Genomic DNA, 14,922 nt, shown 5'->3' with positions numbered 1-14,922 from the left:
ACTCAACAATCCTCCTGCCTCAACTGCCAGGATTACAGGCATGCACACCACCCCCTGACTATACTTTACCAACAAAAAGCACATATAATGATAAGATACTGACATCTCTAGAGAAGGAAACAGAGGTATTCACCACTGTTCTCCAGATGCCAATCTCCTGCTTTACCTAACACCTGAGCTCTGCCCTCCACGGCAAACACAGCTCCATGATCTGCTTCATCGTATCGCTAAACTCAGCACACGAAAGAAGCAGGAGACTTGTTTCATGTGGCAATACCCAGGGCTTTAGCAGTGGGAGAGAGAGAGCATCTGTGAGCACTGTTCTGCTCACCAGTTGGTGCAAGGAGGCTGGAACATTCTAGGCATCATTAGCCAAGGAGGAGGCAGCTGGCAGGCTCCTGTCCTCCAAAGTCTAAAGGTCTGTGTGCACCCTGACTACAGTTCCCAGGCCTTTCTATCAGAGCAACAACCTCCTTGAATGAAGTCTTCTTCGGTCCCCTCTACATAGCCCAGAAGGAGCCCTGCAGGCCAGTCTGAGCAGCGTTCCAGTGAACACAAGGCTGGTTCTGCCCACTACATCCTGCCCGGCTACGGCCCACAAAATACAGAAAGAAGGAGGGTAGCTTCTGGGTGACCCACAGTTGGCCTCCAACGAGGCCCCAGAACCTTCAACTGAGACCACTGTAGATGCTGCTACCCTGTCTCAGGGCTGGAAGGGACTTTATTCACCCCAGTTCCTGAGCAAGCTGGAGAGCATCAGAAGAACTGGAGGTACTGGGCATAAGGGCCTCAAGTCTGAGCACGTGGTCCTTCTCAGCAAGCTCTGTTCAGGTCTCTACAGGAATTCTAAGGGTTCAAAACAGGAGTCTGCACAATGCCCAAGGGCGGCCTCCTCCCTGCCTCAGCCTAGCTCTGCAGCCTGCACCCCATCAGCCTCTGCCAGCAAGATCCTGTGACAGCTGTATGACATGGTGTGCAGGGCTTAGTCTCCTGTCCTCTCTCCCCAGCATCTGTCACTCATCTCATCAATCATTCCCCTGGACTCTTCAGTAGGAAGAGCTCCCAAGAAGGGCTAAATATTCCACCCCACTTGCTCCTCTGGCCTCCCAGCTCATCCTTTTGTCTTGCTCTGGGCTTGGAGCAGCTCCACCTGCAAAGACCCCAAGACAGCACAACAATGGGGTCCTGAATCCTGCCACACAAACAGCTCCTTTTGTGTTCCTTGGGGGTGACAAGCCCCTGGCAGCAGGGGTAGAGGGTCCCCTGTCCTGTTCACCCCAGCCTGACCTCTGCCACTATCCTTTGTGCAGGCCAGAAAGGGTGGAGAGAAGTGGGAGGGAGAAAAAGAGGTGGCCAGAAAAAGGAAGAAACACAAGAAAGGTAGTGGAGTGGGTTGTAGAGAAGACAAAAAATGCCAACAGGGAGACAGAAGACACATAGAAAAGCAGAATTGGGGACAGAATCTGGGGAGAGACATCCCAAAGAAATAGACTGAAGAAGGAAGGAAAAGAGATACATTCAGGATGCCCAGAAGCTGTTGAATCCATATTGAATTGTTGTTTGGGATACAAATGATCACATATGTTGACAATGCCATAAAGTTCAACCGAATACAGATGGGATCAGCTGGGTTTCAAGTTAGAGAAGAAGGAGCAGGTCCCACTGACTGGAAGAGGCCCATGTCCCATTGTTCCACCTCTGGATTCCTTCGCTAGAGGAGAGTGGTGAGCTGAGCTGATGATATAGGTTTAGCTCAGTGGTTCTCAGTCAGGGGCTGCTCTGCCTCTAAGGAGCATTGATTATCACCACTAGCCAGAGGACAGGTACTAACTGGTACCTGACAGCCTCACTACCAAGAATGCTTCAGCTCAGACACCAACAGGGCCAAGGTTGAGAAATGCTAGTTTAAATCTTGGTATCAGGCGATGTAACTCAGTGGTATGGTACTTGTTTAGCATGCAGGAGGCCCTGGGTTCCATGGGGGGGAGAGAGGAGGAGCTGGGATTAAAATCCTAAAATAATTGTTTGGTATTTCTCAGCTTCTACATCCTCTACACCCACCAAAGAGACCTGAGCCAGTCCTGATCTTTTTCCCTCCCTCTCTCTGCCTGGAGGAAGCTCAGAGCTCACACACCTACAAAGCCATGGGTTTCTGGGTTCTGGCTGGCTTACAGCACCATCTCCTCTTAATGGGCATGTGAGAGTTTTGTGCCAGTAGCTCATATCTGTAATCCTAGCTACTCAGGAGGCTAGGTTTTGAGGATCAAGGTTCAAGGGCAGGAAATTCCATGAAACTCTCCTCTCCAACTAACCAGCAAAAAGCTGGAAACGGAACTGTGGCTCATGCTAGAGTGCTAGCCTTGGGAGAAAAAGCTAAGGGACAACACCTAGGCCCTGAGCTCAAGCTCTAATACCGACACCAAAACAAAAAAATTCTTTAGTAGTTTGTTTACAGGTTTGAAAATAGAACATTGAAACCTGCTGAATTTGTTTTAGGAAAGGGGAAGTAAGGAAGAGAACAGTGATGGAGAAGATAGGCTGAAATACATTGTACACGTGTGTAGAAAAGTCACAATAAAACCCTCTCCATATAAGGAATGCATGTTAATAGAATAAAAAAGAACTGTTCTTCACAACTCTGTTCTTGCTATTTCTGTGAGATTTCGCATAAAAGAGTTTAACAATAAGTTGAATCATACACTAATTCAGAACATGCTAATTTATAGTCAAACTCAAAGTGTGAGATCACTTTCATTTTAAGATGAGCTAAATTTTACCATGGGAAACGGACAGGCCAAGGAACAGTTAAACAAAACTGTACTGGAAGACACATGGCCTTCTACGTCCTCAGCTACACCCACAGCCATGTGATGTGGAGAGCAAGCCACAGGGTCCATCCATCAACGCTGCAGAGGGAACACTTGCCCAGAGAACACATGGGTCTCATCCAGTGTTAAGAATGCCAGAGGTTCACAGCCCTGGCCCTGTTAGTTTTGGGGTGGATAACTTTGTTGTTGGGGCTACCCCATGAAGTATAGGATGTCTGACAGCATCTCTGGCTTCCACCCACTAGATGCCTGTGGCACACTTGCCCTAGTCATGACAATTGAAAACGTCTCCAGACAGTGCCAGATGTCCCCTGAGGGACAGAATACCCCCTGGTTGAGACACTGAAATATATAGACATAATGAAACAATTGAATAGCAATGTTCTCTGTAAGACAGTCTTTGCACCAATCCAAGTTTACTCTCCATGTGTGATCTGTTAGGAACTCTATTTTGATGACTTGGTGATACACTGTATCTTTCCACTTATATATTCTGCAATACAATTATGTGGCTACACCATTATCAACTCTAATAATAAAAACATATAGGCTACTTCCCTTGGGAATTATTATAAACAGTGCTGTAATGAACATCTTTGCAGCCAAGTCCTGATACATCCTATTTCCTTAAATTTAATTCCTAGAAATGAACCAACGGAACCACAGATATTTCTGGATATTTATTTTCCATTTATAAAAGGCACCAAGCACGTCTCTCAATACCAGAGTAGGTAAGTGACTGTATCATCAACCTTTTTCAACACTGGAAGTCCCTTTTTTATTTTCTAAATACTGTCAAATTCAGTAGGTTTTTAAGATAGTATCTTGTTGATGTTACTTTATGATTAATAGTAGATATATTTCTTCATAAACTCATTGCATTTGTATAAATTCTGTGAACTTCAAGTTTACTTTCTCAAAACTCTAACCTTCTATTAAAATCTTTCTTTCATTTTCTGTTTATATCTACAAAATATTTCCCTCTGTTATTTCTGGTTTTCAAAGAAAATCTGGAAAGCTTTCTTCTCCTTTTGATTACATATATATGTAATAATATTGATTTGATATCAATAAATTATCATATATTTTGATATTTACATATGCTACTGTAGAACTTTAAAGATTCATTGGGTATCTATAAACATTTAGTCCATTAATGATACACAGCCCAAAGAAGAAATCTTAACTTTGTTATTTTTATTTTTTAATTTATTTTTACTTATTTATTTTGCCGGTCCTAGGGCTTGACTCTGAACCTGGGTGCTGTCCCTGGGCTCTTTTTGTTCAAGACTTGCACTTTACCACTTGAGCCACAGCGCCATTTCCAGCTTTTTCTGTGATTTATTGGAGATAAGAGGCTCACAGACTTTCCAGCTCAGCCTCAGCTCTCAGCCTCCTCAGTAGGAAGGATTACAGGTGTGAGTCACCAGCACCTAGCTCTAATTATGTTATTTTTAAATAGCCAGTTTTTACAGCCCCATTCGTTGATTGCTTTCCCATTTTCCTCTCTGACAAAATAGTAAAATCCTCTTTCTGGGGTTCCTGCTCAACTTTGATGATCTCTGTCTTCCCATGACAGTCCAACATTCATTTCAATAGCCTGTTTACAGTATTTTAAAATATCTGCTATGGCTAATCATCCTTCTTTAGTCATCATTAAAAAAATTCTTGGCTATTCTTTGACTCCTGTCCTACTAGACTGTGATTTTGGCCAGGGATTTTGCTAAATATAGATTGTTTCTGAGAGAATTGATATTTTAACAAAAAAATAATGGGCCATTCCCTTCTAGAATATGACAAGGGTTTCTGTTTTCTCTGCTCTTTAGTGTCCCTTAGAAAAATCTTGTCCTTTTCACATACATTATATATAATATATACACTTACATACATTACATATGCATGTTCATATGTATTATATATATTAACATATTTATTTCTGTATTTGACATTTTTATTGCCACCCTAATTATAATTATCTTCCATTAATATTAAAATACCTTCACTGAGCAACTGCTACAGGCCAGACACCCCCTCCCAGTCCTACAGACACCAGGCTATCCATGCTCAACCTGTCATTGCCTGCACTGTGCATGTGGTTTTATTGTTTGTTTGTTGAGCACTTAAAAACAGGTTACTACTTAATCAAAGGCTTTATGTGGGTCACTTCATTGAACCCCCAAAATAACACTGCGAGGTGGGCCTATTATTGTCTGTTTCCACAGAGGAAGAAATCAGTAGAGTTCAAGTAAAACTCATTCCCAGTGTGAGCACCTCTTCTTCTCTTCCTTTGGGCCACGAAACCTCACTGATACTTCAAGTCTTTTTCCAGTCTTTACAGGTATATGCTCCCATGTCTCACCAACCTACTCCCTATCTTCAGAAACTGAAGCTGGACCTGAGAACAAATCTCGCTTCCCCAGGTGCAAGTCTCTATGGTCCCACTTTCTTTTGGATGTGTTAAGAAGCCAAAAGAAAGACAATACTAAGGTCTCTCCCTTCCCCAAAACACATCTCTTAGCACTGGGTGAGCTCCTCCTTGCGGTCTGGTGCCTGGCCTCCCAGTCCTCTCTCTAGGCTCTTCCAAAGGGCTCTTGATACCTGTGGAAACCACCCCTCAGGCTGGGGCCGCTGGGAGTCAAATAGGCAGAGCACAAGGTGACAGGGCTGGGGGAAAGGGCCCAGGACCCCTCTTGGGAGCCCAGGAGGCAGCTGGTGCAACTTTTGCTCCAAGGCATCTGTGTTCTTCAAGTGGGAGAGGCCAACAAAAAAGCCATGACATCTAACCAGCCAGGGGTTCTCCCTAGTTCTTTATCTACTGTGCTCTGAATGCCAACCTGCTCATCTCTTCCCAACTCAACCCTCCGTGACCCCTCATAGATCATAGAGTAGCCAGCCATGGGTAGAATGTTGACACCAAAGAAGGTGTCCTGGCTATGAATCAGCCCATGGGGTATCCTCGGGAGGAACTCTAGGTAATATATTCTGTCAGAGGCAAAAGTGGTTATGGTAAGCAAGCAACTAAGCAGGAAGAAACCCTAGTAAAATATAGCTCTTACCTCAGAGATCCAGGGTGGGGAGCCCTGGGTCCCATCCCTTCATTCGGCTGTCATACCGACCTACTCCTCACCAGTACAAGATCAACCCCAGTCTCTGGGCCCCAAGCCCAAGCTCCTCCCACTGAACCAAGTGACCTCCACAAAAGCAAGCCATCTGCAAGTTTAGAATTGCTCCAGGAGGCTGGCTCACCCTTGTAACCCTAGGTACTAAGGAGGATGAAACCTTAGGAACCTGTTTCTGAGCCCACCCCAGCAGAAAAGCCCATGAGACTCTTACCTCCAATTAACCATCAAAAAGACAGAAATGGAGCTGTGGCTCAAGTGGTAGAGCACCAGCCCTGAGTGAAAAAGCCTAGTGATAGCAAGAGGCACTGGAATTCCAGCCCCAATACCATTAACTTTTTTTTTTTTTAAGAATTGTTCTGAAGTTGACAGAGGTACAGGGGAAAGCAGGTGTCCCTTTCACGGCCATGGGTGCAGAGGGCTCTGTAATCAGTGAGACCTGTAAGGGCGCCTTGGGTACCACATCCTTTTTGAGTGTGTATGGGGGAAGTGTCTCTTTTTTGCCCTTCCTGGCTTTCTTTGCCACAGACTTCCCATGGCACTGTGCTCCTGGCCATCTTGCCCCTAAAAGCTCACCATCTAGTTCAGGGAGCAGGTAAAGAACACTCTCTGAGTGAGCTGGCCCTTCAAGAAGACGAGTTCAAAATGAGGTTGTACCCATCAGCTTTCAGAACACATTCTTGGCTTATTAATTCTTTCTCTCTTCCATGACCCAAAAGTAAATAAGCTTTCTCAGGCAGCCTCATTCAGGGGCTTCTGCCACTTAAACACTGCAGAGAGCTAACAGGTTTGGAGGTATCCAGAACCCAGGCCCCACGCTTTCCAGGGAGGTAGGGGAGGCCTCCTGGCCTCTAGCCCAAAGCATCTCAGCCCCTGAGAAAGGCTGGCAGGCCTGTCTGTGGTGGGAAGCCCCACGGCCCAGCTCAGAGCCAAGGGGTGGCTGGTGCTTTCCAGAGGCCACGGGGGCAGGTCAGCAAGAGTCTGGCCAAAGCTTCAAGTCTCTCCAAGCTCCAAACCAGCTCGTTCAGCCTGTCTGTGAGGAAAGTAATTGCTAAGAATGTTTATCTACTGCTTGTTCCAGTTTAAATCATATTCGCCAAGGTTTGGAATAAAGAAAGGAAATAAACAGTCCCCAAATGAGTTAGAATAGTTAATTAACCACCAAAGACTGCTAAACTACAAGGAATACATTTCCAAAGAGGATGCTACAGGTGTTTAGAATTGTTGGGGAAGTCCTCAGCCCGGGGGTGTGGCTCAGTGGGAGAACTCATACATATGGCCCTGGAATCAATCCCTAGCATCACCGATTTTTTTTTTTTTGTAAAGGTGATCTTTGGCCTGGTAAAGTGTAAACCTCCAGTGCTTTATACCAGCTTTTTTTAAAATTGTGAACATACTGTACAGAGGGATTACAATACATGGGCAAGATAATGAGTACATTTCTTATCAAGCATTGTAGCTTCCTCCTTTGTTTCCCCTTCCCATCCCTTCCCATCCTCCCCCACTCTCCCCCCCTCCGACCCAATCCTCCTCCCCTCTCCCCACCATATACCAGCTTCTTATAGCTTGTGTAAATATCTTCTCAAGAGGTTTGGGTTCATTTTATTTTGTTTCGTTTGGGGTTTTGTGTGTATGTGTGTGTATGTGTTATTTACCCTCCCCCTTCTCATTTTCCCATGTCTTATATGGAAGGGAAAAAGGCCAAAAAACTGTTACAAGAAACTCAAAGTCAAGATGCAAAGTTTAGAAAAATAGGAAGGACCAGAGACTGAGAGATCAAGATCTGGATCGTCCTTGGGAGAGTTGTATACTCAGTCCCAGCACAAGTCCTCACAAGAGTCCATACAGGTGAGTTCCATTATATACATCACTGTCTCTCACGACTGACCAAATGATCACCAACTCACTGTGGTATTGTCAAGATTCACAACTACTCTCCCCTAAATTCTGTGATTGCTTGGCACCGGAGAGTTAACCCAGGGCCACACACATACTAAGCATGTGTCTACCACTGAGCTGCATCCAGAGTCCCTCCTTGATGTTTCTATTAAAGAAAACAAAAAAACCATGTTAAAAAGAATGAAAGAAACAGTCCACTTCTGTCCTCAGTGAGCAATAGAATTTTTTTTTAATTTTTGCTTTTTTGATAGAGAGTCTCCCTATATCAGAATTATTATATTATATATTATATTACACAGGCCGACGTTGAACTTCAAGTAATCCTCCTGCCTCAGCTTCATGAGTGGCTAGCTAATGAGAACAACTTTTTAATTTTAAAAAGTCAACTGCTGCCTGGCGCTGGTAGCTCACACCTGTAATCCTAGCTACACAGGAGGCTGAGATCTAAGGATCGTTGTTCAAAGTCAGCCCGGGCAGGAAAGTCCATGAGACTCTTATCTCCAATTAACCACCAGAAAACCAGAAGTGGCACTGTGGCTCAAGTGGTCAAGCATTAGCCTCGAGCTGAAGAGCTCAGGGACAGCGCCCAGGCCCAGAGTTCAAGCCCCATGACAGACAAAAAAAAAAAAAAAAAGAATCAACTGCTGTCTTAGAGCTAAATGCCTTTGGGACACTGCTGTCAACAGGGTTGGGCCAGAGTGAACTCCCTTTCCCAGAAACCGGGTCTGCACCCCTTCTTGAGCCATTTCTCCTGCGAGTGGCACACCCAATGATACCCCAAGTCTCAGCAAACAACTAAACACCTGATTAGCTATAGCTGACCCCATAGTGCCCTTTGGTATACCCTGAAGTAGTCTGTTCTTAGTTACTTGCTACACAAGCCTAAAGTCTGAATCCATTTTCTCTCCAGCTTGCAGGGCACTGACAATTTTCCCCCAAAGCCAGTCTTCATTCTAAAATACTCAGGAGGCCACATTGGGTCTGGTGTACAATGCCCTCACACCTCCTTCAGTCCTATCTAGAGAGGGGACAGTTTTCTGAGGCAGCGTGAGTGGCTATCCTGGGGCCACACTGTCAGTCTGCTCCTTAATCCTGCTCTTACTCCAAGTACTCATATACAGACGTCTCAGTGACCCCAGGTTACCGGGTGCAGGCCTAAACTGCTCTCAGAAGAAGACACCATTTTGTAGGGCTCTGTGTCCTCTGTGTACCTCAGTGCCTTGAACCAGGAAGCCTGCGGATCTCTCCTCAGAGCATTTTTCAATGCTATCATAAAATACAAACTGTGTATCTTATTAAAAATAAAATACAGAGAGTGGTTCCCCTTCACTTTCTACTACACCATGAGAGAAATTCATACATTAAGAGGAAACCACACTTTATGAATTCCGATCTTTCCCTGGGCGATCCCCTCTTGGGATGATGGGAGCCGCGGCAAGCACAGTTCTGTCAGGCCACAACCCCACCCTCTCCAGGGGAAACACACTTATACAGTGAGCTAGGTTGCAAGCAAGGACGGTCAGCAGGCTAAGTTGGCTTCATGTGCTCAACTTACATTTCCAACTTACAGTGGGTTTATCACTGCATGACCAAATACCATGAACACCTTTCAAGAAATTAAAAAAAAAAAACACTACTCAGGAGCTGAGATCTGAGGATCACAGTTCGAAGTGAACTCAGGCAGGTAAGTCTATGAGATTCTTAACTCCAATTAATCATCAGAATACTAGAAGTGGTGCTGTGGTTCAAAGTGGTAGAGCACTAGTCTTGAGCAAAAGACACATACCCTGAGTTCAAGCCCATTGACACCCCCCACAACAATAATGCAATGTGAACACAGCTGTGGTTACTACTGGTGACCATGTCACAGGCGGTGCTGATGGCTAATATGGACAGCCCACCTCTGTCATGGAGGGAACATGAATTCATCAGTTAGGGTGAAAGAGCATGAAGACAGGATTGTCTCCCCACCTCATCTCATGGGAACAGTGAGCCCTGTGCCTCGTTACTCCTCCCTTAGCCCCAGCACCCATCCTCTTCCTCCTCAGCAAGTCCAGGAAGGAGAGATGCAGGTAGACCGTTCTGTAGCTTCTCAACCTCCATAGGTCCCTTCTTAAGAGTCCTGGCCTTTAAAGGCTTGGTCTTTGGCACTAACTGTCTATTATTTTATCTTTAGAAGGGGAGTCCAAGAAAGTACTCTGTTGGTTCCATACCCTTCAGTACAGCTTAGGGAGTGAAGCTGCTAGCCACAACCAGTAGAGCCCAGATAGAGGTCAAGAAAGAGTCTGCACTCCCTCATCCCTCTTCTCCCTCCCTGCCCTCCCCCCAGCCCCCACCACCACAGAGCCAAAGTGTTAACTGAGAAGACAAGAAGACAGCAGCTTACCTTCGGGTTCCTCCATGCTGCTGGCTGCAGTAGTTGGTGGAGCTACAGGGATCTCTGAGGTTCAGGAGAGGGAAGAGGGAGAAGAAAACAAAGAAGACATTATTTTTGAGTTTGGAAAAACAATGAGCTCAGCAGAGACTCCTCCCACCCATTCCTGAGAGGCTTCCCCCTCCGTTGGGGAAAAGTGAGAGAGGAAAAGAAAGCCAGCAGCATCTTATTCTCCTCGCTCTCTGGTCCCTTCATCTATTGGCCAGGGATATCACAGATCCCTAGTATGGATGGAGGGGAATAGGGAGAAACAGGGAGAGCTGGCAGAACAGAGGGCTGACCTGAGCCCAGGGCCTGTCATGTGGCTCCCTCTCAGGCCTACTATCTTCATGTAATCAACTCAGCACTCGGCTCATCCAGGGACAGGGGAGAGGGGACTGCCCAGGCTCTCTGCTCGTCCTGATGTGGCTACCTGGGCTCTGCCCACCTGTAACCTCAACACATGGGGGTGGGAGAGGCTCTTGCAGCAGGAATGGCTTGCCAGGTGCTGGGAACCTGCCTGTAAGGCAGAGATGAGTGTGTGGTCCTGACCATGGTTCCAGGGACTCCCATCTCACAAGCTAAGGCTTTTTTTTGTCAGTCGTGGGGCCTGAACTCTGGGCCTGGGCGCTGTCCCTCAGCTCTTCAGCTCAAGGCTAGCACTCTACCACTTGAGCCACAGCGCCACTTCCGGCTTTTTCTGCTTATGTGGTACTAAGGAATCAAACCCAGGGCCTTAGGCATGCAAGGCAAGCGCTCTACCACTGAGCCACCTTCCCAGCCCCAAGCTAAGGCTTTTTCTCAGCAGGTAGACTAGCATGAGACTGTAAAGTAACAAGGCCTATAAAAGCACATGCTTTCTTTTATTTTTTTTTTCCTGCCTAGAATAGTGAATCATTCCTGCTACTTCCTAGACCTGACTGTGCTATCAGAGGCCATCCAAGTTCAGACTTCCTCTTTCTATATAAGGTCAAACCATGGAGTGAAAAGTCCCTACAAGCCTGGTACCAGTGGCTCGCATCTCTAATCTTAGCTACTCAGGAGGCTGAGATCTGAGGAGAGCAGTTTGAAGCTAGCCTGGGCAGAAAAATTCACAGGGCTATCTCTAGCCATTCAAAAAGCTATACTGGAGGTATGACTCAAGTGGCAGAACACCAGTCATGACTGAAAAAGCCAACCAAGAGTTTGAGGCCCAGAGTTCAAGCCCTAGTACTGGCATGCATGCAATCACACACACACACACACACACACAGTCTCTCCAGAGAAGAGATTCACTTCCTCTGACTTCCCTGGCAAGTAACCTTGACTCCCACTAACTGTAGACCTCCAAATCTAGCTTGGCTAGGACCTGAATGAGGCCTGGAAGATTGGGGCAGGCTGGGGGCAGAGCAATGAATCCCATGGAGGAGGAAGTTCGTACCTTTGGAGACAAGGGGTAGAGGATACAGTACCCAATTTTGCCCTCAGGCGCTTTCATTAGCAACAGCAACCCACAGGTACCCTCCCACAGAAGCTCATTAGAAAGGTAGATGTTGTACCAGGTCCTTCCTTAGTTTTCAAATCATGTCAGAAACTTTCTGGAGGCAGCATCTGAATGGGCTGGTCTAATCCTTCAAATCTACGAATGTGGGCCTGGGACAATGGCCACAGTCACATTAGCCACCCGTCCTCAGCATTTAAACAGGCCTGACGCTGGGACACACACAGAGCAACTGTGGCTGGTGAAACAGGGCTTAACACCTTGGCACTATGGTACCTGTGGCCAAGTGCTAGGAACATCCCAGGATGAAACCTCGGGTCTTCAGACTGTTGGGTGGAAATCAGCATACAAGACAAGGGAAGAGGTCCGCTCTCCCAGGGTTCAGTCTCTGAATCAGCAATGTTACCCCCTGATGATCTTTCAACCTCTATTTGACAGTCTCCATTTAAGAGACATCTAAGGCTAGGGCCGGGGGGGAGAAGGGGTGCAGCTCAGCAGTCGAGCACACGCCGAGTGTGTATGACACCTTGTTTTCCAGATTTCCTCCTGGCTTTTTAAAAACATTCATTTGATAGCTTTGTAGTGGATAGAGAGAATGATTTTTTGCAGGTTGTAAGACTGACAATCCAGTGTTTGTTCCCTCCCTTCCTTCAGATATGCTAGAGATGAACCAAAGGTGCAGAATGCTAGGCACACACTCTACCACTGAGCCACAGCCTAGTCCTGACCACCACCTTTCCACCTGCTCTATCCTGGATGGGCACTGAAGTCCAGCTCCTCAGGCTCAGACTCTATTATTAACCAGTAATGGACCCATGCAGATAGCTGACTGGGACCAGGATGGAGTCTAACAACTTAGAAACTGATTCGAATTGCAGCTGGAAGGGATGCAGCCAATTTGTTCCAAAATTGACAGCCACACCTACTGGGAGGTGTGGACTGCCTAAAGCCCCCTATCTGCTGGGGGAGGGGAGGAATGACAACAAGGTCAGTGGGAAATATTCAAGGACTCTGGGCCGGTGGATGGTGTGAGGGGTCTGTGGCCACCATGCCAGTGGTCCCCTAGTGCTGGCAACAAGATTCTCAGGTTGTTCCAAATCTCTAACAACTAACCATAGGTGCTGAACCCAGAGTTACAGGACACAGAGAATGGCTAAAGGGTGGGCTGATTTCTCCCCAAAAGGGCAGGAAGTAAATCTTTCAGGCTCTGTGGGGCTCACAAACTCTGCTGCAGCTCTTCAGTTCTGCTCAGGGCACAGAATCGGCCACAGACTGAGAATCAGTCAATGAGGAGGTGTGGCTGTATTCCACTAAAAACTTTACTACGGACACTGAGCTTTGAATTTCATGTGACTTTTTTCGAGGGGGAAGTGGGCCCTGGGGTTTGAAATCAGGGCCTGGGCTTTAGCTTTTTCTGCTGCTCAAGGTTAGCACTCTACTACTTGAGCCACAGCTCCACTTCTGGCTTTTTGGTGGTAAACTGGTGGTAAGTCTCCCAGACTTTCCTGCCTGAGCTGGCTTTGATCCACAGTCCCCGGATCTCAGCCTTGTGAGTATCTAGGATAACAGGCGTGAGCCACTGGTACCCAGCCTCACATGACTTTGTTGTTGATGTTTTGGTCGGTCGTGGGGCTTAAACTCTAGGCTTGGGTGCTATCCCTGCGCTCTTCAGCTCAAGGCAAGCACTCTACCACTTGAGCCATAGCATCTGTTCTGGTTTTCTAATCGTTTATTGGAGATAAGAGTCTCACGGACTTTCCTGCCCAGGCTGGCTTTGAACCATGATCCTCAGATCTCAGCCTTCTAAGTAGCTAGGATTACAGGCGTGAGCCACTGGCACCCAGCTCAAATGACTTTTTATGCATCATAAAATATTATTCTCTCTTTGATTTTTGTTCCAACCATTAAAAAAAGGTACAAACCACTGAGCTACATAAAAGAAGGCAATAGCCAGTCCCATGGGCCAGTTTGCCAACTTAGTTCCTTGGATTCTGCCCTGTTTGCTGGGATTTGCTCCATCTCCTGCCCTCCTTTTCTTGGCTTTGTCAGCCCTACTCAAGGAATCAACAAGACTGAGGATGGACAAGGCTGAGCCAGCTCCCATTTAGGCCTGGCTCCCTAGCTAGGGCTAATTCTCTGCTCTCAACACCAACCTGACTTTATTATATGCCAAATATCAGCCTCTAAGTGACCCCCTGCCATCCTGCTTACCCTCTTTCCATGTTCTAGCAACTCGGGAATGAATAACTGGTCTACCACCAACCTGGGACATTTCCCAAGACTACTATTATCCTTCATAGGACCATAGGCGCCACGTACAGAGCCCTGGCAAGTTTCTCTGAAGGGTCCTGGGGAAACGCTGGGTTGCCACATCAACCCACCCCAATTCTAGGATCAACGTAGATTTTTGAGAAGGGCCCATGCTGAGGAAAGGGGTTTTCTTCCCATCCAGAAGCCAGAGACTCTTATCTGCCAGTACTATGGGCCATAGATAGGCTGGCTCTGCCAAGTACTCAACTATTTCTATAGGAACCAGCCTTGGGGTCTCCCCAGGGCCTCACTGAACACCAAGTGTTGAGTGCAGAGGTGCCAGCCAGCCCACAAGCTCCTCCCATCCAAGCAGAACTGAGCAAGAGGAAGGCACATACTGATGCAGGGGGCGATGGGAGAACGGCTCTGCTGGTAGCCCTTGGCACAGCGGTTGCAGGTGATGCCGGTCACGCCGTCCTTGCAGGGACACTGGCCAGTGGTTTGGTTGCAAGTCTTACCAGCAGCACCCACGGGATGGCAATCACAGGCTGTGGAGAAGAGAAAAACAGGAGGGTCAAGGAAATGGGGATGAGTCCCTTCCCACAGGAGAAGAAAAGAGATGAGGGAGAAGAAAAGAGATGAGGGAGCAGAAATTGGGAGAGGGGAAGTCTGGCCAAGTCCACACATGGTTCAGAAGCTCCAAGACTGGCTACCTGTCTACCTGGAAATGAGGAAGGAAAACCAAATGGATCTTCTTTAAAGGGCTTCTTCAGCAGTGATGGAGAGATGCTGGAAGCCTTCCAAGGCCCAGGAGGAAGGCTTGCATTCAGGAGTGCTTGAGAGTTAGAGCTTATGCTCAGTATGTGCAAGGCCCTGAGTTTGATCCCCAGCACAGAAATTAAAAAAAAAAGAGAGAGAGAGATAAATCTGTTT

At 46.9% G+C, this 14,922-nt stretch overlaps 1 protein-coding gene across 1 annotated transcript in view; it reads right to left on the bottom strand.

The window, feature by feature from the left end:
* The window catches only part of Ntn1 (netrin 1), a 174,880-nt gene that overhangs the window by 34,958 nt on the left and 125,000 nt on the right, over positions 1 to 14,922 (bottom strand). Inside the window, exons 3-4 of the mRNA XM_013013487.1 lie at positions 14,388 to 14,537; positions 10,233 to 10,286 (exon numbers count right to left, since the gene is read on the bottom strand). Of these exons, the coding sequence (XP_012868941.1) occupies positions 10,233 to 10,286; positions 14,388 to 14,537 (204 nt within the window). The remainder of the gene's footprint in view (positions 1 to 10,232; positions 10,287 to 14,387; positions 14,538 to 14,922) is intronic.

The sequence above is a fragment of the Dipodomys ordii genome, unplaced genomic scaffold, assembly GCF_000151885.1.
Source record: "Dipodomys ordii isolate 6190 unplaced genomic scaffold, Dord_2.0 Scaffold19, whole genome shotgun sequence".
Lineage (NCBI taxonomy): Eukaryota > Metazoa > Chordata > Mammalia > Rodentia > Heteromyidae > Dipodomys > Dipodomys ordii.
This window is presented reverse-complemented; position numbering and strand designations above follow the sequence as displayed.